This window comes from Thamnophis sirtalis, unplaced genomic scaffold (assembly GCF_051295495.1).
Source record: "Thamnophis sirtalis isolate CommonGarterSnake01/CBP01778 unplaced genomic scaffold, rThaSir2_p1.2 scaffold_2, whole genome shotgun sequence".
Taxonomy (NCBI): Eukaryota; Metazoa; Chordata; class Lepidosauria; order Squamata; family Natricidae; genus Thamnophis; species Thamnophis sirtalis.
In genome coordinates this window covers 80,276,890-80,300,266 of record NW_028261382.1, presented here as the reverse complement: position 1 = coordinate 80,300,266, position 23,377 = coordinate 80,276,890, and the positions used below count along the sequence as shown (strand labels likewise).

General features: G+C 39.8%; 1 protein-coding gene across 8 annotated transcripts in view; it reads left to right on the top strand.

Annotated features, from left to right (window-relative positions):
• Window positions 1-23,377, top strand: part of EBF2 (EBF transcription factor 2) — a 270,819-nt gene that overhangs the window by 234,892 nt on the left and 12,550 nt on the right. For 3 of the 8 annotated variants that reach the window (XM_087706198.1, XM_087706201.1, XM_087706200.1), the window contains exons 11-15: window positions 5,986-6,074; window positions 7,731-7,796; window positions 9,002-9,179; window positions 12,807-12,992; window positions 18,918-19,085. In XM_087706198.1, the coding sequence (XP_087562324.1) occupies window positions 5,986-6,074; window positions 7,731-7,796; window positions 9,002-9,179; window positions 12,807-12,992; window positions 18,918-19,085 (687 nt within the window). Of the gene's footprint in view, window positions 1-5,985; window positions 6,075-7,730; window positions 7,797-9,001; window positions 9,180-12,806; window positions 12,993-18,917; window positions 19,086-22,321; window positions 22,528-23,377 lie in introns of all 8 variants that reach the window. The other 5 variants (XM_087706203.1, XM_087706202.1, XR_015695560.1 and 2 more) reach the window with 4 other exon arrangements.

The window sequence follows — 23,377 nt, the reverse complement described above, 5'->3', positions numbered from 1 at the left end:
CCGTACATGTGTAAAATGCATAAGATATCCATGAATAAAATCCCATTCAGGTTTAAGAGATATTTGGCAACCTGCTCTCCTTTTGGTCTACTACAGGGGTGTCAAACTCAATTTTATTGAGGGCTGCATAAGGCTTGTGTTTGACCTCAGGGGGCCGGGTGGGCATGACCAGTTAGATGTCACTCGTGTCAGAGGCTTCGGTGGCAGCCCAAGTGCTGTGCCAGCAAAAATGTAGCTCCATTTTTGTTGGCAGAGGTTAGGTTAAAGGTTAAAGATTTATTGCATTTATATGCCGCCCTATTCCTGGAGGGACTCAGGGCGGCTAACAAACCCAGGGGCGGGGGGTAGTACAAACAAGGTAACACAACAAACAAGATACAGAGAAAAATTTAAAAACGATCAACAGTCACACAATCCGAGCGGGGAAAGGAACTCGTCAACCCCAGGCCTGCCGGAACAGCCAGGTTTTAACAGCTTTACAGAAAGCCTGAAGGGAGGTTAGGGTCCGAATCTCCACGGGGAGTTTGTTCCAGAGGGGCGGAGCAGCCACAGAGAAGGCCCTCCTCCGGGTGGTCGCCAATCGACATTGGCCGGTAGATGGAATCCGGAGGAGGCCTAATCTGTGGGATCTAATGGGTCTTTGGGAGGTAATTGGCAGCAGGCGGTCTCTCAAGTAGGCATCGTGGGAGCTCCATTTTAGCTGGCAGAGGCAGGGTGGCTCTGTAGGCCAGGTCTAAGCACACTGTGGGCTGGATACAGCCCACAGGCCTTGAGTTTGACTCCCCTGGTCTACTAAGTTGAAAGTTTGCTGAATATTCAGTCCAGTTCGCAACAGACAGTTCAGGTATACTTATTCTTAAGTTATAGTGGGAAGAAATCTTGAACCTTCAGCTAGTAGATCTCTCACCTTGAAACCATCAATTGCAAAATCACAATAGACAAAGAGTAAGAGATGAGAGACAAAGCTGAATATGAGTGCATGACATTGAATGAACCAAGATCTCATTTGCTCCTCGCCATAATCACAGTGATGATTGGTTTTTTTTCATTGCACTGAAAACCTAGCAATAGGAAACCAGGCTCAACTTACTTGCGTTAACATTCTAGAACCTGGAAGTCACACTGAAGAAAATCTTGCTTTTTGTCCTCATCCACTATGGCATTCAATACCATTACAGATAATCTTTTACTTACAACAGTAAGTTTAGTGACTATTCAAAGTTACAGCATCACTGAAAAAAGTGAGTTATGACTGTTTTTCACACTTATGACCATTACAGCATTCCCATTGTCAAGGTTCCGACGAACAAGCCCAAGCAAACCAGAACTCCGAGACTCAGATCTCTCTCAAAGAACTTCTGTATTGTGCGCATCATATTGGCATGGTTAAATGTAAAACCAACTCTGAATATTTCCCATGGTTTCAATATACCGTATTTTTGGAGCATAAGACGCACCTTTTTTCCTCAAAAAAGAGGCTGAAAATCTGGGTGCATCTTAAACATCGAATACAGCATTTTTTGCCTCCCAAAGACTCTCCCCCTTCACCAAAATGGCCGTGCATATCCTTGTGGAGGCTTTCAGAGAGCTCCTGGGGGCTGAGGAGGGCAGAAATAAGCAAAAAATGGGCCGTTTTTTGCCACCCCAGCCCCCAGCAGCATTCGATAAGCCTCCAAAAGGCTATGCATGCAATTTTTTTGACAAAAAACAGGCCCATTTTTGTGAAAAACTGGTTGTTTTTTGCTCATTTTGGGGCCCCCATCCCCTCAGAAGCACTCTGTAAGCCCCCCAAGGCTATTCATGCCTTTAAAAAAAACAGGCTGTTTTGAGAGGTTTGCAGAGTGCAAAAACTTTTTTTCCTTTTGGAAAGCTCTTTAACTGATTGATGAGAATTGCATTGATCAAGTGCTATGCCAGCAGAAACAAAGTTAGGTGCTGCAGATTGTCAGTGATTTCCTTCTCCAGCACATGGATAAATATACCTGGAAACATCTACCTACCTACTCTCTCTTTCTTCCTCCCTCCCTCCCCCCTCTCTCCTCCTCTTATCTACCTACCAACGTACTCTCTCTCTCTCCCTACCTATCTACTGTATTTCTCTCTCTTTCTATTTCTCTCTCTCTATCCCTCTACCTACCTACCTACTGTATCCCTCTATCTACCTACCTACATTTTTTAATTTGCCTCTTCAAAACCTTGGCGCGTCTTATACTCTGAAAAATTCGGTACTTAAAATCATAAATGATCCACTCCCAAAGTGTTACAGGTCAATTGTCCAATTAGGTTCATTCGTGGACTCCCTAGGAATTCCACTCCATTCTCATTTGACACCTATGGGAGGTGACCTTGGTTCCCATGAGATAGAGCAATTTTGTGTCTTGCAGTGCATTCCAGCCTCCCCCCCCCCCAATACTGTGTGGCAACTGAGAACCAACAAAATGGCTTCTGCCAGGTTTGGTTTGAAGTTGACACCCATGGTCACATGGTTAAAATTAAGATGCTTGGCAACTGAGTCATATTTATGACAGTTGCAGTGTCCCAGAGTCATGTGATCTCCTTTTGCAACCTTCTGACAAGCAAAGTCAATGGGGAAGCCAGAGTCACTTAATACCCATGTTACTAACTTAACAACTGCAGTGATCCACTTAACAACTGTGGCAAGGAAGGTCATAAAATGGGCAAGACTCACTTAACAAATGTCCTACTTAGCAACAGAAATTTTGGGCTCAATTATGGTCCAGGACTACCTGTATTAATCTGCATGGCCAAGGTAAAAAGTGATCCTTAATCCCAAACTGTTAACATTTTAAAATAAAAATGTTAACAACCCGAACTAGTCTTAGAAACAGCTCTCATCTATATTATTGTTTTAGAAAAGCCCCAAAGCTAGAATTTAAAGATATTTAAATATTAAATGCTTATAATTCTAAACCTAGTCTTCCAGGTTACCACCATGAAATAAGTCCATATTTAAGGTGAAATGAATCCATATTTAAGACAGTCTTCTACAAAAAATAATATTAAGTAGTAGCCAGATTTTATCCCTGTGTTACAAACTTGAATATTCCCATTAGATATTCTTGGTTAAGTATGTGCATTTAGATCATTTGGGTTTTCTTTTCTTTTCCTTTCCTTTCTTTTTTTTTTTAAAAAAAGTTCTCCAATTTATAATCCTTGTAGCTTGATCCAAGACATGTAACTTACTTCAACTATTAGGCTCAGAACGAACAAGAGAAATGGCAGATAGTGATATATAAGATCTCAAGAGGCTTCTGACAAATTCTCACGATTATTGGCACAATTTCTCTGCTCTGCTCCCAGAAGGGAAATAGATTCTATGGCAGTTGAAATGTGTATTATTAAACTTCTTAAGCGATCCAGAATGTTTCCCAATAGGCATTGAAATTTTTTTCTAAGTATAGCAAAGTTGACATTCTTAGGTCTAAGTCTTTCCCCTTCAACCCTCATTTGATTCCATCCAACAATCTTTAAACTGGCCCATCATTATTCCATTAAAATAAATCAAAATCCATGTCACCAGAGCCTATTATGGCTACGCAGGGTACTTCCATTCTGTTCTGCTAAAGACAGCCAGATGGGAAAATCTGAGGCCAGATAAAAAGCTGAATTGGCACCAGGTTTAACTTCACATTCCAACAAAGCAAAGTTGCAATGCTAAAGGGTTTTGCTCACTATGCTATGACCATTTCCAGTTTGCACCTCCTGGAACTCTATTTTTTTATTTTTTTCTATTTCTTTTTTAGTAGTTCTCTGAATTGCAAGATGCTGATTAAAAGAAGATAAGCCATCTTTTAATTATGAAGGTTAACATTATCAGAATGTTTGCAGCTGAAAACAATGCCATTGTGTGATATGTATCTTTTGCAAAAAAAAAAACACCATAAATCCACAATTAACTACCAATTTATTCTTTTTTAAAAAAGAAAATCAGATGAATGGAGAAATGCAGTGGAGTAGATTTCCCCAAAACTTCTAAAAACTAATATGGGTCAGAAACGGTTGGACATTCTCTTTGGCCAAGTACCCCCTCATGGCCCTATTAATGGCAGGCAGAGGATTGCAAAATGTCTGCCATTTTGAATTTATCTTACTGACCTGATGAACTAATGAAGAAGGGAGCGAGATGGACATTTTAAAGGGGCAAATTTCCTACTATTTGGGTAAACACAGATTTTCCTTGAGTTGAGTTCTTCTCCTGATGACTCCATGGAATCTTTTTGTGGTTTTCTGGGAAGCTGTAACTAAATTGTTTTGCCTCCTTTTGAAATGTTTGTCCAACTTCCCATCTACTCTGCAATGCTGAGATCCCTAATAGTCTTTTGGAAGCCATCTTTGGAGATGCCATTATAATTGGTTCTATTCAACCAACTTAAACTATGAATTTTTAGGAGACCTCTTGAGTAATATAGATGTGGACCACTTTATTGATGAGTGAGTGCAGATGTTGTTCTCTAAATAAATGCATGTTCACTCCAGGCAAAATGTAATGATCTGATCATCCTTGCCTAAACTATTTTGCAAGTGGTTTTTTTTTTTTTTGGCTTTTCTCTGACTTCATTTTTTTTCTGTCCAAAACCACATCGGTAGTTGTATTGATCATCAAGGTACCAATTGATTGGAAGGAGAAGTAAAACCAGTGATCTTCTCCAGGATTTGCCCTTCACTGGGTAAACCTCTAAATTAGACCCTTTTGACACATCAAGCGCAAGAAGAATTAGAGAAGATGTTCTACATTACAAGATAATGTAGTTCCTTTTGGATGACCAAGATGGTTCTTTAAGGGTTATTCATTGCTAGGCAGCAATACTGTAATCCCAAACAATCTAATTGTCTAAGAGATCTGTTTTATCATTTCTTGCTCAGAAAAAGTTGATAAATTGATTTGATTGATTCAATTTGATTGATTTGATTTGTTAAGGCTGCCCAATTAGAAAAAAGTTGTTCAATTTACAATATATCCAATTAGAATCTTGAATATGTCCCCAAAATATCAGTTTTTTAAGTATACCAGACTTGATATATCCAAGATTATGAACTCCAATACACATTTTATTAAAAAGTTACAATAAAAGAATCTTGCAAGTCTGAATACTTGCAAGGGAATGTCCGGTCTGTTACCCCTTTGAAGAAGTCTAGACAGCAAAGCAAACTCTCCAAAACTAATTCTATCTTTATTGTAAAGTTACAGTAATAGGATCTTGCAAGTCTGAAAGCACTTCTCTCCATCCTGGCTTTCACTTTCCAGAGATCTGAGTCCTTCTGAGATGCTTTGGACTTTGATTTCTCTTACCAAACTATTGTCTAGGCTGTGGTTCTTCCTTCTATCATCCAAGGTTAGGGTTATTAAAAGTGTCAAATGCTTTTTAAAACTAAGTTTCTGTCTCAGACTAAAATTTATTTTATCTTGATTGTCTTGATTGTGATTCATCCTCTTTTTCCTCAGGGTTATTTCTACTCCCCATTTCACAGAAGCTGACTGGTAACAATGCATGTTAGGTGGCAGTGATGGGCATAATTGGAAGCACCCATTACTGCTGACACAATTACATTTTGAACCATCTGCAAGTTCCCGATGGCCTACAAGGGCAGACCCATGCAAAACACATTGCCATAGTCCAATTGTGAGGTGCCTAGGGTGTGAATGAGCATCTGAAGGGCTTCCCTGTTGAAGAAAGGGCCCCCACTGTGCACAAGATAAACCTGTGCAAATTCTTTTCTGGCCTTAAGTGTCACCTGCTCTTTGAGCAATAGCTGTCACAAATGTTGAAAAGCTTATTTTCTCTCTCCCTCTTGATTAGTTAGCGTCTATTATCCATTCCTTCATATGCGTGCAACATTAATTATTGGTTTTTTCCATTATTCTATTTCTTTTTTTTCAGTGCAAAATAATTTTCAACTGTTGTGTTTTTTCCCCTTCCCCTACAAAAATTTCACTTGTTTCTCTTTTTCCACCCTCTTTTTCAGCTTTAAATGAGCCAACCATAGATTATGGTTTCCAAAGACTCCAGAAGGTCATCCCAAGACATCCAGGTGATCCAGAACGACTAGCAAAGGTAAAGATCCCTTCCTCGCCTCTTGACTTCACTCACATGACAAGATAAAAGATAAATGGCTGCATTGGTCTGGCCTTCTGAACCACAAATCTACTTCCTACATTTTATTCTACCGTTGTTTGCCGAACCCTGATCTGTGTAGCCAATTTAGGCACAATACAAATAATCCTCGATTTATGGCCACAACTGACCCCAACATTTCTGTTGTTAAGTGAGACATTTGTTAAGTGAATTTTGTCCCCATTTCATGACCTTTCTTGCCACAGTTGTTAAGTGAATCTCTGCAGTTGTTAAGTTAGTAACATAGTTGTTAAGTGAATCTGTCTTCTCCATTGACCTTTCTCACCAATGGAGAAGCCACACTGGGCATAACAACCCAATTGCAAGCCAGATTGTAGTGGAACACTAAACCGTCATAAATATGAGTCTGTTGCCAAGCATCTGTATTTTGATCACATGGCTGTGGGGATGCTGCAAGTGTCAAAAATGGCTCACAAGTCATTTTTTTCAGTGCCGTTATAACTTCAAATGGTCACAGAACAAATGGTTCTAAATCAAGTGCTCCCTGTACAGGGTATGTCAGCCCCTCCATACCGTATTCTCAATATATGGTAGGTTTATTTATTTATTAAACACATTTCTGTGTTGCCACAATCTAAAGAGACACTTGGTGGCTCGGACAGAACAGATACAGGTTGAAACATCCACGATAGGAAAAACAAAAACTCTAAACTCAATAAAAATAAAAGTCGTACAACACGCAAAATAAAACTGAATAAAATAAATATGAAATAATTGAGTAAATCATGGCTGACTCTGGGCAAACTCATGATATGAGCTGATGGATTGGTTTAGTTTAACATAATGTTTTTGTAAACCATGCTTTATGGCTTAGCATGTTCAGAGCATGATTGAATTAAGAGAGCCTGGTTAAATGTGTTCTTCCCACTATTTGTTTTCGTGATGAAAAGCTACTGGGAGCGCAAAAAGAAAATGGTGAGATATGAATTACTAATAAATAATAATAATTTTAAAAAAGGGAAGGAAGGAGGGAAGGAAGGAGAGAAGGAGAGAAGAAAGGAGGGAAGAAAGGAGGGAAGGAAGGAGGGAAGGAAGGAGAGAAGAAAGGAGGGAAGGAAGGAGGGAAGGAAGGAGGGAATGTAGGAGAGAAGGAAGGGGGGAAGGAAGGAGGAAAGGAAGGGGGAAAGGAAGGAGAGAAGGAGAAAAGAAAGGAGGGAAGGAAGGAGGGAAGGAGGGAGGGAGGGAAGGAAGGGGAGTAGGAGAGAAGAAACGAGGGAAGGAAAGAGGGAGGGAGGGAAGAAGAAGTAGGACCGTTGTAAGATAAGATGGATCTATGGGATGATAAAAAAGCAATCTTCAAGTATATTGTCAACAGTAGGGAAAATTGTTATAAATACATATTATTAATAACAGTTATGAGATCATATAATTGTGAATGTATATATGAAATTGATAAAATAAAATAATTTATAAATTTTTTTTTTTAAAAAAAGACTTGTGTTTTGTTTAAAAGAACATTAGCATTTGTCCTGTTTGATTTCAGGGTCTGTTGTGTTTCACACTATGCTTGCCTAGCTTTTACCACCACATTTTTCAATGCATGACATATCCTTGGTTGTCCTTTTCTGCTTGCAGGAGATGCTGTTGAAGCGAGCAGCCGACCTGGTTGAAGCACTGTATGGGACACCACATAACAATCAGGTTAGAGCTCCTCTCTTTTTTATCCCGTGGATGTGTTAAGAAGGCGTTGTGTTGGCAGCGTTTCCTGAGTCACCTTTTCACCTGATCTACTTGAGTGGAACTGATGAGGCTTAATGCTCCATTAAGACTCCTCTACAGTCCTTCTGGGGAGGTCTTTCTCATTGTGGTACAGAATTTATCTGCCATTTCAATCCAATAATCCATTCCAAGGAAACAATTTCTCCTTCCTCCAATCTCTGTTTGCAGAGGATGAGCATACAACCCATTCTGCTCCATCATCCTGTCTGATGAAATTTCTAGTGTGCTGTTAGTCTTCTCTATTGGATGATTTTATTACTACGGAATAATTTTGGTTTCTACAGAAACTTCTAAAAAGTTTTATAAACATTTTTAAAAGCTTGTAATTTTGGAGATCTTCCTTTAACTTGTTCTTTATTTCTTTGCCTTCAATTTGCCAGTTTTTCTAGCCCTCCTTTACTGTGATATTGAATTCATTCTTCCCATTCTCTCCCTCCCATTCAGTGCCCTCCCAAAACAGGGACAGATAACACCTGTTAGAGTTCTCAAGTGTCAGGATCCAGAGGGCTTTTAGGTCATTATGCTTTGCAGCTTTAGAACCCACAGATGGCTCACTTGGGCGAGGATTGAGTAGTATTTTTTCTACATTTCTCATTAGAGTGACTTTATTTATTTATATTTCATGTTTCTAGACCCTTCATCTCCCTCAGAGAGAGCTATTTCAGATGTCAAAAGTTGATGGAGTTGAGGCAAGTGAGGGGGGTACCCCTTTTTCTCTTTCTGGCATCTCCTCCTTTATCCTCCTTTATCTTTCCTTCTGATGCCCTTTTATTCTGTTAATCTTCCACTGCCCAGAAAGGCCAAACAGAAAGGAACAGTTTACTCTTTACAGTATGAACTCTTTGAGGAAGAGGTCTTTTACATTAGCCAGTTAGCCAAGTATAATTCGCGTAAGAGCCTATTTGAAACGAAACCTTAGAAATTGGAAATAACAACAGCAGTAGCAGCAGGCCTGATCTTCGCATTTTCTTACACATCGTATCTGGTCCCTCTTCATCTCAAGACACATGTTTGCTGAACATCTGGGGAGGATTTTTTTCCTTCTTTTTTTTAATTTGTAAAGCAAATCAGTCCAAGTGGAATAAAATTTATGCTGATTTTTGTCCTTCTTTTTTGCTTGTTTTCAGGACATTATTCTGAAGCGAGCAGCTGATATTGCGGAAGCTCTCTACAGCGTCCCAAGAAACCCAGGTCAGATCCCTGCTTTGTCCAGCTCTCCTGCTCACAGTGCCATGATGGGCATCAACTCCTATGGCAGCCAGCTGGGAGTCAGCATCTCTGAGTCCACACAAGGGAACAATCAAGGTAAAAGTGCTGAACTGAAAGGTACACCACAAATGAAGGTTTTGCTTCAAGAAAATTATGGCCAGAAACTGGGAAATGTTGGTCATGACTTAATTCTGATGTAGTCCTTATTACCATACTTTTCGGACTATAAGACGCACCAGAGTATAAGACGCACCAAAATTTTGAAGAGGAAAACATGAAAAAAAAATAGTTGCTGGCCTCTGTGCATCCAGATTTTGCCCCCCCACCAGCCCCCAGGAGCACTCTGCAGGCCTCCCAAACCCTCTATGCGTCCCATTTTTATGAAAAACAGGCCAATTTTTGCTAAAAACAGGCCCGTTTTTGGCCTCCCCCTACGCATTCTGTTTTTGCTCTCCCCAGGACTCCCAAACCCTCTTTGCCCTGTTTTTGCAAAAAACAAGCCCATTTTTGGCAAAAAAATGGACACATGGAATGGGGTTTCAGGAAGCTAAAAATGGCCATATTTGGTGTGTAAGACACACCACCCTCTTTGGGGGGAAGATGTGTGTCTTATACTGGGAAAAGTATGGTAATTCCCAAGGCCACCATAATAGCATATTGTTTTCTTTATTTATAAAAAAAACAACCCTCTGGTTTCAATATTGTCCATGCCATCCTGTTCTCTTTTTAATTTTCTTCTAAAATATTGTCCATCCATAGCCTTAACCGTCCCTATAGTTCATATGTGCATGTAGTATAAATCCATTTCTCTCTCTTACAATTTTCAAACAGTTTACCTTTAAAACCTATCCATTGGGGAAAAAAATAATTGACCATGAATTTCTACCGAAATCCTCGAGAAGGAGCAGCCTTGACCACTATTTGCAGCAAATCCCATGTTAAATTTATAAATATTAAAAACACAAGTGTGCTAATTTTTTCCAGATCTTGAAACAACACCCTTTCACATTCTTTCAACATGCAGATCTGATTGGTGAAATGTACATATGTTGTCAAACAAAGTGAAGTACTTGTCAACTAGTGGAACTTGCTTAAGGGTGAGAGGCTGCAACAGATCTTTAGAGAGGACCTTATGTTTTACCCTGCAAAACTGTATTTGTGAAGTTAGTAGCACACTTATTCGGCTTTTTACTTAGAAATACAAACCTTTAGTCTTGCAATTAATCATCTAAGGACTCTGATCTTAGAGAGAAATGAAAAACTATACAGAATTAAAAAAGATTTTAAATAGATCTATAAAATCCTGAAAGGAGCATCTATGGTGCTCTCTGAACTTACTTGTTTTCTTGCATACTATGCAATGCTTGACAATAATAATTTTATCAATAGAAGAAAATATTTGTAGCTCAGGGTTGAATTGGTGCTAGCTGAGCTTCATTGTTTGCTTGCAGATGTTTTATTACCCAACGAGGTAACATTGTCGATTATCTCCCATAGACAGATTAGATCTCATAGGTTAGGTCTTCTCTGGATTCCATCTGCCAGCCAATGTTGGCTGGCGACTCCCCGGGGGAGAGCCTTCTCTGTCGCAGCTCCAGCCCTCTGGAACGACCTCCCCGTGGAGATCCGGACCCTTACTACCCTCCCGGCCTTCCGCAAAGCCGTTAAGCCCTGGCTGCTCCAGCAGGCCGGGGGGCTTTCAAAATATCCAGCCCCACGGAAACTGTGACTGTTGTGTATTTTAAAGTGTAGTTTTGCTTATTTATCCCCTTCCCTTGTTTATTGTAAGCCGCCCGGAGTCCTTCGGGAGTGGGCGGCATACAAGACCAATAAACATCAACATCAAACATCAACACTGTCAGTTTTAAAAATGCATACATATGTGGCTATGTACACACGAAATAGAATAGAAGATTCCTAATATTTAATAAAACAGATGTTTGGAGTAGGAATATCAGTGAAGCAGCTTAGAAGAGGCAACTTTCTAAAGATAAACTTTTATTTTCCATTTCTCTACTTGACAAAACAAGAACTGGAGGCTCTAGAGGGAGGTTATTTGGTGAAAGCTTAAGTAAGACTCCCCAATAGTAGAACCTATTTGACTATCAAACATTTTGTTCTCGACTTGGTGAGTTTGCCTTTTTTCTTTCATGATTGGGCAATCATCTAACAAGATGACAGCCTACATTATAAATCTTAGACTGGAAAGAGAGCTGGACTAGGTGATAACAAAACTCCCCAACTCTTTTTCAACTCTGGAATTCTACATTTCACTTTATAAGCTGAATTATTTGTTATTGTTCAGTCAGGAAGTCGTATCTGACTGTTCGTGACCTCTTGGACCACAACAGACCAGGCCCTCCTGTCCTTCATTGTCTGCTGGAGTTCGCCCAAACTCATGTTCATTGTGTCAATCACACTGTCTATCCTCTGCCATCCCCTTCTCTTCTTGCTTTCCATCTTTCCCAACCTCGGGGTCTTTTCCAATGAAGAGTCCTCTCTTCTCATTTGGTGACCAAAGTATTTGAGCTTGACCTTCAGTCTTTCCAAAGGACAGCCAGGGTTGATTTCCTTAAGCTGAACTAATACTATGCCAAATTTCACCTTTCAGTTTCTTTCCCGGTGGAAAATGAGGTCTTTTTTCTACCGCTATCTACATTTTTGAATGCGTATTTGTTTCCCTTTCTTTCTGACGCAGTTGTACGGTATATGTACAGCCAGAAAATGATCCTGATGGGTTGTTTTCTTTTATGTATTTTGCAATCGCTCTAAAGCCTCCCTCACCATTCTCACTTCCAAACCGAAAACCCCAGGAAAGAAGTTCCTTTTTGAGATCTTTCTCTGGGACTGAACTGAAGTGTGAGGAACCAAGGAGGCTACAGACTGCTGGAAGGAGGATTGTATAATTTAAAAAAATGTAGCATTCACACACACTTCTCGGCCATCTGGTAACTCAATAAGAATGCCGTAGTCCACCCTTGAGGATTAAACTGAAATTCTTTTCTCCTTTAGAAAAGAGTGAAAGTAAAACCTCACATTCTATTGAGATCGACGAACCTAGGAGAATGGGTTTTTTTTTCATCATTATTTAGGATTCTGATTCCAGGCAAAATGTTATTTCATTGTACACTTGGGCATTTTTTTCATGCTATTTTTCCTCTCTACAACTTCTTTTATTTTTTGTATTTTTTAAAATCTAAAACATTAAAGTTCAAACTCCCCAAAAAAGGGGAGCGGGAGAAGGAAAGGAAATATAAAAATGAAACTAGAGAAGATGACACAAAGAGAAAATAATGTGTCTTAAAAAAGGAGAAACAAAACAAGCATGTACATAAATTGTTCCCCTAATAATTGAATAATGATAAATATATTTCAAAAATAATAATCCGCTCCTTGCGAAGCAGGCGTACAATTTATACATTTCTAGAACACTGTTCACCCAAGGTATTTGGCCTGCCATCTATCCACTATATAGAACAAAAAGCCACAGTCCACAGATAAAACCAACTGCAAAATTAAACTACTGTTTGGTTCTGTTCAGATTTGCTTTATTTTAATGCTTAATTTTTAATGTTTAATTTGTGTGCTGATCCATGACCATGATAAAGATTGAATGAAAGAATGAATCTATTCATGATCCAGGTAACTGAAGAGCACCTGTCTAAGAGGGACCATCCTGTTATCCTGACTGATGGACACTCGGTGAATGTTTATTTCTTGCAGGCTACATCCGCAACACAAGCAGCATATCCCCACGAGGTTATTCCTCCAGCACGACCCCTCAGCAGTCTAATTACAGCACCCCCAGTAACAGCATGAACGGCTACAGCAACGTCCCCATGTCCAACCTGGCTGTTCCCAGTTCACCTGGATTTATTAATGGTTCTCCCACAGGATCGCCCTATGGCTGTGAGTAGTTTCCTTCTCTTCTCTTCCTCTAGCTCCACCTGACCTTGGGGTTGGCCTACGTTAAGAGGCAATCTGCCAGAAAATGTTTATTTCCTTTCTTTGGGTCGTCTGTCAGAAGGTGCCTCAACTTTTTTAATCAGACAATTAAGCCCAAAAATTTCTGCAGAGCAAGCTTTGCAAGAACACAGGACTGCTTTTGTCAACTGTTTGTGGTTCTCTGTCACAAATGTATTAGGTGGCTCTGTATCTCTTGAACTTTAGCTCTTGGCATCCTTCAACGCCAGCAGCTGGGAATCTAATATCCCATCAAAATCCATAACTTCTGTCTGCCCTGCTCTCTTTGCTTTGTTCTGATCTCCAGTGTCAGGAGTGTGCCATAAGCAGACCCAAGCTCCAAGTTGGCCACAAGTTGATTTTATTATTATTATTAACCTTTAATTAAAACAAACGTGGCAGTATGCAGTGGCTAACACGCTGAGGGTGTCGATCGGAAAGGTGGACAGTTCGGTAGTTCGAATCCCTAGCACCGTGTAAAGGAGTAAGCTCCCGTTACTTGTCCCAGCTTTTGCCAACTTAGCAGTTCGAAAGCACGTACAAATGCAAATAGAAAAATAGGACCACTTTGGTGGGAAGGTAACAGTGTTCTGTGCACCTTTGGCATTTAGTCATGCTGGCCACATGACCACCGATATGGCTTCAGACAGCGCTGGCTCTTCGGCTTTGAAACAGATGAGCACCACCCCCTAGAGTCGGGAATGACTAGCACATTTGTGCAAGAGGAACCTTTACCTTATAACAACCTTTTTTGAAGTTGTGTATGGGGAGGGAGAGAAAGATCAGAGAGCATGAGAAGAATGTTCCCAGATGAGAAAGAAAAGGAGTACCAAAAGGAGAGGAAATATGTAGTCGCTGCTTAATTAAGCCTTACCTCCATTATCAGAAATATCCACCAGCAGTTGTTCTTAAATTATTGTCTCCTTTAATACAAAAGGAATCAGTGTGCAGTTAATGTATTAGATAGATATGGTTGGATGTTGTTCTTTTCATGTCCACAATGCCTTGGGCTTAGTAGTGGTGGCCCCCTTACAGGCAAGCTGTTCTCAGCTTTCTTCTTAGAAAGCCACAGTTCCAAGAGAGATCATCAAGAAAGAAGAAGACCTTCCAAAGTCCTTTATCCAAAGGCCCTGGTGTGTGTGTGTGTGTGGGGAGGGGGGGGTATTTTCAATCCTTCACTTATCTTCTTAGTATATGATCAGTACATGAAAGACAAGTCCCTTAAAAACATCTTTCCCATGCTGATGTGTATGTTTGAAGGATAGTCCAAAATAACTTTCATTGTTCTATGAAAAGCAGTTCTTCCATCTTTTAAATTTTTACTGAGGGCTCAGCTGCAAATAAATTCCAGGTCCTTTTTGCTTCCTTGGAGATAGTAGAGTAGAATGGGGTAAGAATTGAGGTTTCTTCTGAATATTGCCGAGAAGTCGTGGATTAGTATCATTGAAGCTAGAAGAATGTTTAAAACTTTGCTTTTCCGGCAAAGAATGCAATGGTCATCACCAGGTATTATTAAAATAGCAACTGGATCATCAATAGAGAGACTGCAGTTAGTCATAGTAGACTTTGATGCCACTATTAACTACATTTAGAAAAAAACCCATATTATTTGGTTGGTGGGGGGAAGAGAGAGAGATCAAGAGATGGTGAAATCTAGTCCTACCTTAACCATGAAGCCAACTTTGGGCTGGTCACTCTCTCTCAGCCCTAGGAAGAAGGTCCTGGTGAGACACTTCCAAAAATGCCAAGAATGTCAAATGGTCTTCTCTAGGTACTCAACAGGAATCAGGATTAACTCAAAGTCTAAATAAAGCCACGGTGATGCAGTGGTTAGAGTGCAGTACTGCAGGGTACTTCTACTGATTTCTGGTTGCCTGCAAGTTGGCAGTTCAAATCTCACCAGGCTCAAGGTTGACTCAGCCTTCCATCCTTCCAAGGTGGGTAAAATGAGGACCCGGATTGTTGGGGGCAATAAGCTAACTCTGTAAAGCACTTAGAGTGGGCTGCACAAGCACCATAAGGCGGAATACGTATAAGTCTAAGTGCTATTGCTATAAACAAGCAAATAACTGCAGTTTTATAAAACTAAGATTAAATTCCAACGAATTTGCTAGGACTGATTTTAGTGTCGAGGGGAAAATTAAAACAACATTCTCAAGCACCCTAAAAATAAAGTGGATGAGATTAGGCTTATTCTCAGGAAAAGAGAGGTGTGTGTGTGTGTGTGTGTGTGTGTGAGAGAGAGAGAGAGAGAGAGAGAGAGAGAGAGAGAGAGAGAGAGAGAGAGAGAGAGAGAGACGGAGAGATATGACATAGTGCAATATTTTGAAGTAAGGTTTTGAGGACAGATTTATTCATTATATTTATTATAAAGTCTCCCAAACCATTAGGCGCTACTTCCATTTTTATATCCAATTACATAAGACACGTATTACCCAGCAGCAGTATTGAATTGTTTTCCACACTTGTAGGATGAGAACATTTTGAATTTGGTTCCCCCCCCCCATTTTTTTGTAATAAATGGCCTGTTTAGAAAAAGGGAAAAAAAAACTCACCAAGAAAGAAATCTGAAATGCTGATTGCTTTTGCACAGTGAGTTTAAAGTTGGCCAAACAGATGTTTGCTGGGGTTTTTTTTTTTAAGAAAAGAGAAAACTTACAAATTCTGCTTCCTGGCTGAATTGTGTGTGCCAAGTTTCAGTTCCAGAGGGGGGGAAAAACAGCTGAATTTTATATTCCTGACTATCAGAGTTTAGAATGAGAGGCTGACAGATTCTTGAGAAAAAATATAATTAGAGTATCATTCAAAGCTAGAGAAGATATTCAGCAATGTGAAATACAGTGGTGATTTTGGCGGTGTGCCACAGATTAATGGAAGCATCTTAACCTGAAATGAAATTTGTTTGCTCATTTTAAATTTGGTCCAGATTTATCAGACCACATTTCTCACTGTTCCCTATGGAGATGATGGCAAACGTAATCAGCTCATGTAGAATGCATGAGGCTGCTTGAAAATATTTGTTTAGAAATACTGACTATTTTGTATTTCAAAACATTGTGGACCTCCTCATTTTGCCATGTTTCCTCCCTTCACAGAAATTTACCCTGGCTCAGCTAACCTTGGTTAGCCCTTTGCCCTCACCTATCCTGCCTTGACACGATCCTGTTTATGGTACATGACTAATAGGAACAAGGATTCTTTCCCTTCCCTGTTCATGAGCTTCTCTATTCAGATAGTTTACATTTCAAATCCTGGTTCCTGATTATGGGATTCTCTTCTAGTTTCTTGTCTGGTTCCACCCACTTTTGTATGTTTTAAAAGAGATTTGAAAGCTACTTATTTAATAATCTAGACCAGGGGTGTCAAACTCAGTTTCATTGAGGGCTACATCGGGGTTGTGTTAGACCTGTGGGGGAAGGGGGGAATGGCCACCTTGATGTCACTTGTGTCAGGAGCACCTGGGGTGGCCTGGCTACTCTGCCTGCGAAAACAGGCTCCTGAGCTCTGATTTTGGCTGCAATGTCTTCCTGCAACCTTCTGCCAGCAAAAATGGAGCTCGAGCTGCAGAGCCAGGTTGCTACCGGCTCACACCAGTTTGGGTGAACTAGTAGTGAAAATTGCAACTGGGTCATTGAATCGGTAAGGACAGCAGGCTCGCCATGCCCACAAACTGATTCCCCAGTTGCCACGGCATGTTTTTTTGGCATTTTTAATCTTCTGCAGACCTATTTACAGGCAACTGCAAAAGTGCAAGCACACCAATCTGGCAGTAATGCCGGCAGCAATCCACCTCTGCCAGGCGGCCCTCCCAAGCTCCATTTTTGCTGGCAGAGGCACCTCGGGCTGGTCCTTTGCTGTCTCCAGGGTGGTGCCACAGGCCAGATGTAAGCACCCCATGGGCTGTATCCAGCCTCCGAGCCTTGAGTTTGACACCCCTGATCCAGACTGATTGTGAAGCCGTTGTGACTAGATGCTGGGAATGAGTGTTAGTAAAATGAGATGGTAGGTTTATCCTGTTGTGATTAATAAAATCAGAATGCAGGTGTCAGGTTATTTATTTATTTGTATTCCACCTTTATTATTTTTACAAATAACTCAAGGTGGTGAACATACCCAACACATCTTCCTCCTCTTAATTTCCCCAACCCAACAATCCTGTGAGGTGAGTTGGGCTGAGAGAAAAGGACTGGACCAAGGTCACCCAATGGGCTCTCATGGCTAAGGTGGGACTAGAATTTCATAGTCTCCTACTTTCCAACCTGGTGCCTCAACCAGAATGTTTTACTTGTCTAAATATTATTTGTATGATGATTGTAAATATATAAAACTAAATTTAATGGTTAAGATACAGGACTAGAAGTCGTAGCCTCCTTAGGCACAGAATCCAGCTGACTGACTTTGGGGTTAGTTCTGATCTCTCAGTCCTAAGAAAAAAAATGAAAATATTTCTGAATCACTTCTGAAAATGTTGGCAGGAAAACTACAAAGACTTGTCCATAGAATTGCCTGAAGTCAAGACTGATATAGAACATAGATAAATACTTAATGATATATATTCTACAGTATTCTTGTAATTTTTCTATCGTTTTAGCTTAAATGTTCACTTTAGCTGTGGCTGGGCCACAGTTGTAAATAAAACATTTTGTTATTCACCATGTTTATAAAGGTATTAAACAAGATGAAGTTACCTTTGAGTTGATTTTGGTTGTAGGGGACGTCATGGAAATGTCTGTGTAATGTTCTCAGCAGTATCTCCAAAGTATTTTGCCATTATGTTGTTCTAAGGGTTCCCCCCCACCCTAGCATCACAGTCTAACTTCTTTAGTTTCTTAAAATGGGTGGACTTCAATTTTCAGAATTCCCAGGCTGACTGGAGACTTCTGGTAGTCCAATCATTTTAAAGTTGGACTTTATGGAACTGGTTTGACTAACCATCCTAATATTTCCTGGGGTTTTCCCCTCTAAATAATGGCCAGGTATGATCCCACTTAGCTTTCAGCCCAGACAAGCTCAGTCACCTCCTGAAGTTTGAAAAATAATTAGATTTGGCTAATACATCCCAATCATCACAATGACTGATTCACACATCACACTAAGTTTCAAAGAAGCAAGCCACATTTTGTAGTAGCATATTAGGTGAACCCAATCAATTAGTAATATAACTGAGCACCAAATTCTGTAGGATTTTGGTATATATTCAGCTTCCTCTATGTATTTTAATATTCAAAATCAGTTTGCATTTCAAAACTCTCCAACCTTTTAAAGATAAGGAATTTAAGAAGAAATACATGATCAAGAACATGGCAAACTTGAGACTGAAACTCTAAGAGGCATATCATATACATGTGCCCACAATGCATGAAAAATACTAGTTATACAAACATAGTTAAATATAGCTAAAATTACATGCACGTGCATGGATATACTCTTTTTATTATTTGCTGCCTCCTCCTAGCTACAGTTCCACTGTTCTTTGCCTCACTATTATCTTGTCCTTACAAGATACTTTTTACTACTCACCATTGTTTCTTTTGCTGGGCTGGGAGATACAATTTTAAGCAGTCAGCTGACATTTTAAAAATGTTCTAGAAATATCATATGGGGCTCAGTAGCATCTTTGGAATTAAAGATCTGTTGTAGGACAACTATTTGCTTTGAATGAATGAATAAATGAATCAATGAATGAATCAATCAATCAACCAATCAATGAAATTGAATGTTTACGACCCAAAAAGACTTATTGAATCTATTGAATTTATGGAAGTCTCAGTAGATGCTTCTTAAGGGTGATCCGATTGTGCAAATTTGTGATTGTTTGCCTTTCCAAGCCCCTCCTTGTTCTAACCCAAGTTGATATCTCCTCCCTCTCAGTGATGTCTTCAAGTCCCACAGTTGGTTCTTCAAGCAGTTCCTCCATCCTTCCATTCTCCTCCTCTGTCTTTCCTGCTGTCAAACAAAAGAGTGCCTTTGCTCCTGTCATCCGACCCCAGGGGTCCCCTTCCCCAGCGTGCTCCACTGGCAATGGAAATGGGTTTAGAGGTAAGCAAACATCTATTTTATTCACCCTGCCATTCTCCCGGAACTTCATCCCTATATATATCATAGATTTTACTTCAAAGGTACTATAAGGGGGGGAGCATGCCTCAACATGGGGAACGTGATGGCTCAGTGGCTAAGATGCTGAGCTTGTCAATCAGAAGGTCTGCAGTTCGGCGGTTCGAATCCCTAGCACCGCATAACGGAGTGAGCTCCCGTTACTTGTCCCAGCTTCTGCCAACCTAGCAATTTGAAAGCATGTAAAAATGCAAGTAGAAAAATAGGGACCACCTTTGGTGGGAAGGTAACAGTGCTCCGTGCACCTTCAGCATTTAGTCATGCCAGCCACATGACCACGGAGATGTCTTCGGACAGTGCTGGCTCTTCGGCTTTGAAATAGAGATGAGCACCACCCCCTAGAATTGGGAATGATTGGCACATATGTGCGAGGGGAACCTTTACCTTTATACCTCAACATGGACTTCGCACACTGTTCCTATGTGCAAAGCAATCTCCTAAAAATGATAGCAAACTGCGGTGCACAAAATTGTACCCTTATAATCCTCACCTATCCCATTATCCTTCTTAGGTTTCCCCATAGTCTTTGATTACACAGAAACCCAGATCCTAATTAACAAAATAATAATAATAGAGTAAAAGCAGGAAAGGAAGATAAAATTAAAGCTCACAAAGAAAAATAAAGAGAAATAGAACAAAACTTCAGATCTCAAATCTGCAATATTTGCAGCAAATATAAATACAATTATAAAGTTATCTCTCACTATGATTACCAAAAGCAAAAAAAGCAGAATCAGAAATTGTAAATGCATTTTGTTCCATTTTATGCAGACAAGAATTTTTAGTTATCTAAAATTTTACATTTTAGATAAATGTAAATACTGTTTTCCCCCTAATCAAATAAGTTAACTTAGCCATCTCCACAAGTTCCTCATCTTTGCCAACTATTTTGCCATTTTGAGTGGTATAGAAAATTTAAGGTAACTTTTCATGAGATGTCAGCTTCAAGAGGTGCAGTAATTCCAAGAGCTTTTATGAATTCTAGTCATCTCATATCTTGCAAAATCTCAGATCAAAACTGTCCAAAATCTGTGAGTGCAACAATCATTTAATTTCTTTTCATTATTGTTTCCTAACGATATATGCTTTTCAATCCCCTCCCAAAGGCTCTAAGTCACTTGCAATTCATAAAGTATAAAATAAAAATAAAAATAATCACCAACTGCTATGAAGAATTCCACCAGGCATCAACCAGTCTTTCTGAACAGTCTAGCCTTTGTGATTTTCTTAAGTATCGGGCTGTTCCAAAATAATTATTTAATACGAATGAATGAATAAATGATCAAACTAATTTGAATTTCCAGAACATTGCATCAGACAATGTAATTGCACCTGCAGCTGAGAAAATATCAATTTCTTTAAAAAAAAAAAAAAGCTATGACATATATTGTTTCAAAAGATCATTACATAAAATGGATAGGAATCAAAAATGCTGTCATAGATATATCTAAAACTGATGTATAAGTAACTTATATGAGTAAATGCAGAAACACAACACTTGCATCTGCATTTAAATCATCAGTCAAATCTTTCCTCTTTTTTTCCATTTATCTCATTCATTCATTCATTCAGAAAAATAATCACATTATTTAATTTTATTATCTGTTCTCATTCAGTTTTATTAAAGGGGATTCAGTTTCGAAACATAAGAACAAAGCTGGTCTACTGGTTGATCAGCAAAGAAAGACACTAGGCTAGAAATTAGTTCTAGTCCCACCTTAGGCATGAAAGCTGGCTGGGTGATTTTGGGTCAATCACCAGGAAACTTGGAATTCTAGATCCCCTTTAGGCATGAAATCTGGCTGGGTGACTTTAGGCAAGTTACAATATCTCAGCCCAATTTACCTCCCAGGGATTTTGTATGGAAAATAGGAGATGGAAGGAGTAATAAGTATGCTTGCATCTTAAATTACTTAAAAAGTAATAAAAAAGGATACAAATATTTTTAAAAGTTACACTGGCAATCATGAATAGAGGCTGAATAAAATAATTTTGGGTGGGAAGAGAATATATGTGAGTGTACTTTCCCTACAGTGTCTTCTCTCTTCAGCCATTTGTAGTCTTTTTGACTTCAATTTTCAAAGAAAAGCATCCTGTAAAAATTGTTTCTCAAACTGGCAAGTGAGGGCAGCAAATGATGAGACTATGCGAAATAGAATCTTCTAGTACCTCCAACAACAAGGGGAATTTAAAAACACCATCCAAATGAATTTGAAAGACATTCTCAAGCCACCCTAAAAATAAGGTAGAACAACTCTTTAGTGCAAGAATCTCCAATTTTGGAAATCAAAAGACAGATCTTAATTATGCTGTGCCTTTCTTACCCTTCCTCTTCTTCATTCCAGCCTCCCCCCACCCCCATTCCAACAGTCAAAAAGGTGGAATGGAGAGTGGTCTGTTGTGTGACATGCTATAAATTATATTCTCCAGAACTGCCTTATTGATTCCTTCCCACCCGCCTCCCCTTTTTCCATCAACAGAACGTAAAGCAGTCCGTTGACAGAAGTCTATAGGCATTTCCAAAGATCAGACTTTGGCCAACTGGGTAATATATGCCTTGGAGCTTTGCTCCAAATCTCAGAGGTGACATGATCTGCCTCGGTGCTCACCGTACAGATTGAGACTGGCAAAGCAAAAACCCAGCAGTTCTCGAGCTAGAGATGCAGTTCTGTCAACCTGCCACAGTTTTTTGCCTTCAGGGCTACCTAGTTCTCCACCAAATATGATTAGTTCAGAAGTACCAAAGAAAGAAGCTTCCAGTTTAAACCCTTGAGGATATATAACAGTTCTTGGCATCTTTCTCTGGCTGTAGGCTTTTAACTGTTGTGAATGCAGCTTCCTTCTTGCCTGCCACAAAGGCCCTAATGTAGCTTAGCTTTCAATGATTCTTCTGCCAGGTCAAGTTGAGAAACTGAGCTAAGGATGAAGTGTCAGCCTGTCAATGATTTATTGCTGGGTCCAAGGGCAAAGCTTCCATTCTGAAGGAAGCATCAGAGGGTGGTGGATGAATGTTGCCCTCTTCCATTGCTTGCTTCAAGGCAGGTGGCATCTGCACATGTTCAGAAAGCCATGGCAAGGCCAGAGATGCCAACGCAGGGCGAGGCAGCGACTCCAATCTGAAAAGTAAAAAAAAAAAGTGAAAATGCCACTTTGCTTCACAGATCTGCTCCAAGGCAGGGATTTTCAGTTGAATCAAGCCACCCCAAAGACGTTCAGCGTGGGTCCTGAAGATGTAACTTTCTCCAGGCTAAGTGATACATCAAATTAAAACAAATATTTATCATTGTCATAGAGCAGCATAAAGAGGGCAGGGTAGACACAATTTAAAAATATAACATCAAGGTCTTGGCAATAATAACTTTAAAGGGTAAAATATTTAAAAATGAAAGTATATATAAGAAGAAGAGTCTAAGAAGAATACAAAAGCAGGGGAAAGAAATTTTAGATAGAGGTAGGGGAGAATAAAGATTAGTATGTGGCAGACTATATGAACTTATAGAGCATTTTAGTATGATAAAGGAAATGTTCATTTAATCTAGTTTATGGTACATTGTGTAGCTTTCTCTAGCCTAAATAGCATGTTTATACTGAAGACTGGGAGAAAACATAGGAGTCCAATTCCTGGGGTTGTCTCACCTAGTACTACTGACACTGATGAGTGCCATCTTTCCAGAATTTCAAAGGAACTCTTCCCACTTTCCTGCAGATAGAATTCAATCTGGAACCTTAGGCAAACAAAACAGGTTGCCTATATCCATTGGGATGTAATGGACTCTTTTGGTCAGGAAGATCATAAATAACTATCAAGTTTACCTGGCTTTGCAGTGATCCAGATGTTCATGTGTTGGTCCTTCTCCCCCCCCCCCAGGTTTAGATCAGACTTTGAAAGGTCAAAGCAGCCTAAGACCTAGAGAGATAATTGTGCCCAAACTTCCACCTGCCATCTTAGAACAAAAGGTAGAAATATTCATTAGGTCTCTGCTTCTCAAAGATCGAAGTGTCCATTCAGAGCAGGGGTGGGCAGCTATGGCAACTTTATGACCTATGGACTTCAACTCCCAGAATTCCTAAGCTGGCATGGTTATCATAGTTGCCCACCCCTGATTTAGAGCAGAAATCCCAGTCTTCTTCAGAATCATGGGGAAAGACAGACAATTTTATTGTTTAGCGCCAAACACGGGGCTCTTCACACATGCTACAAGTGAATTGAGCATACC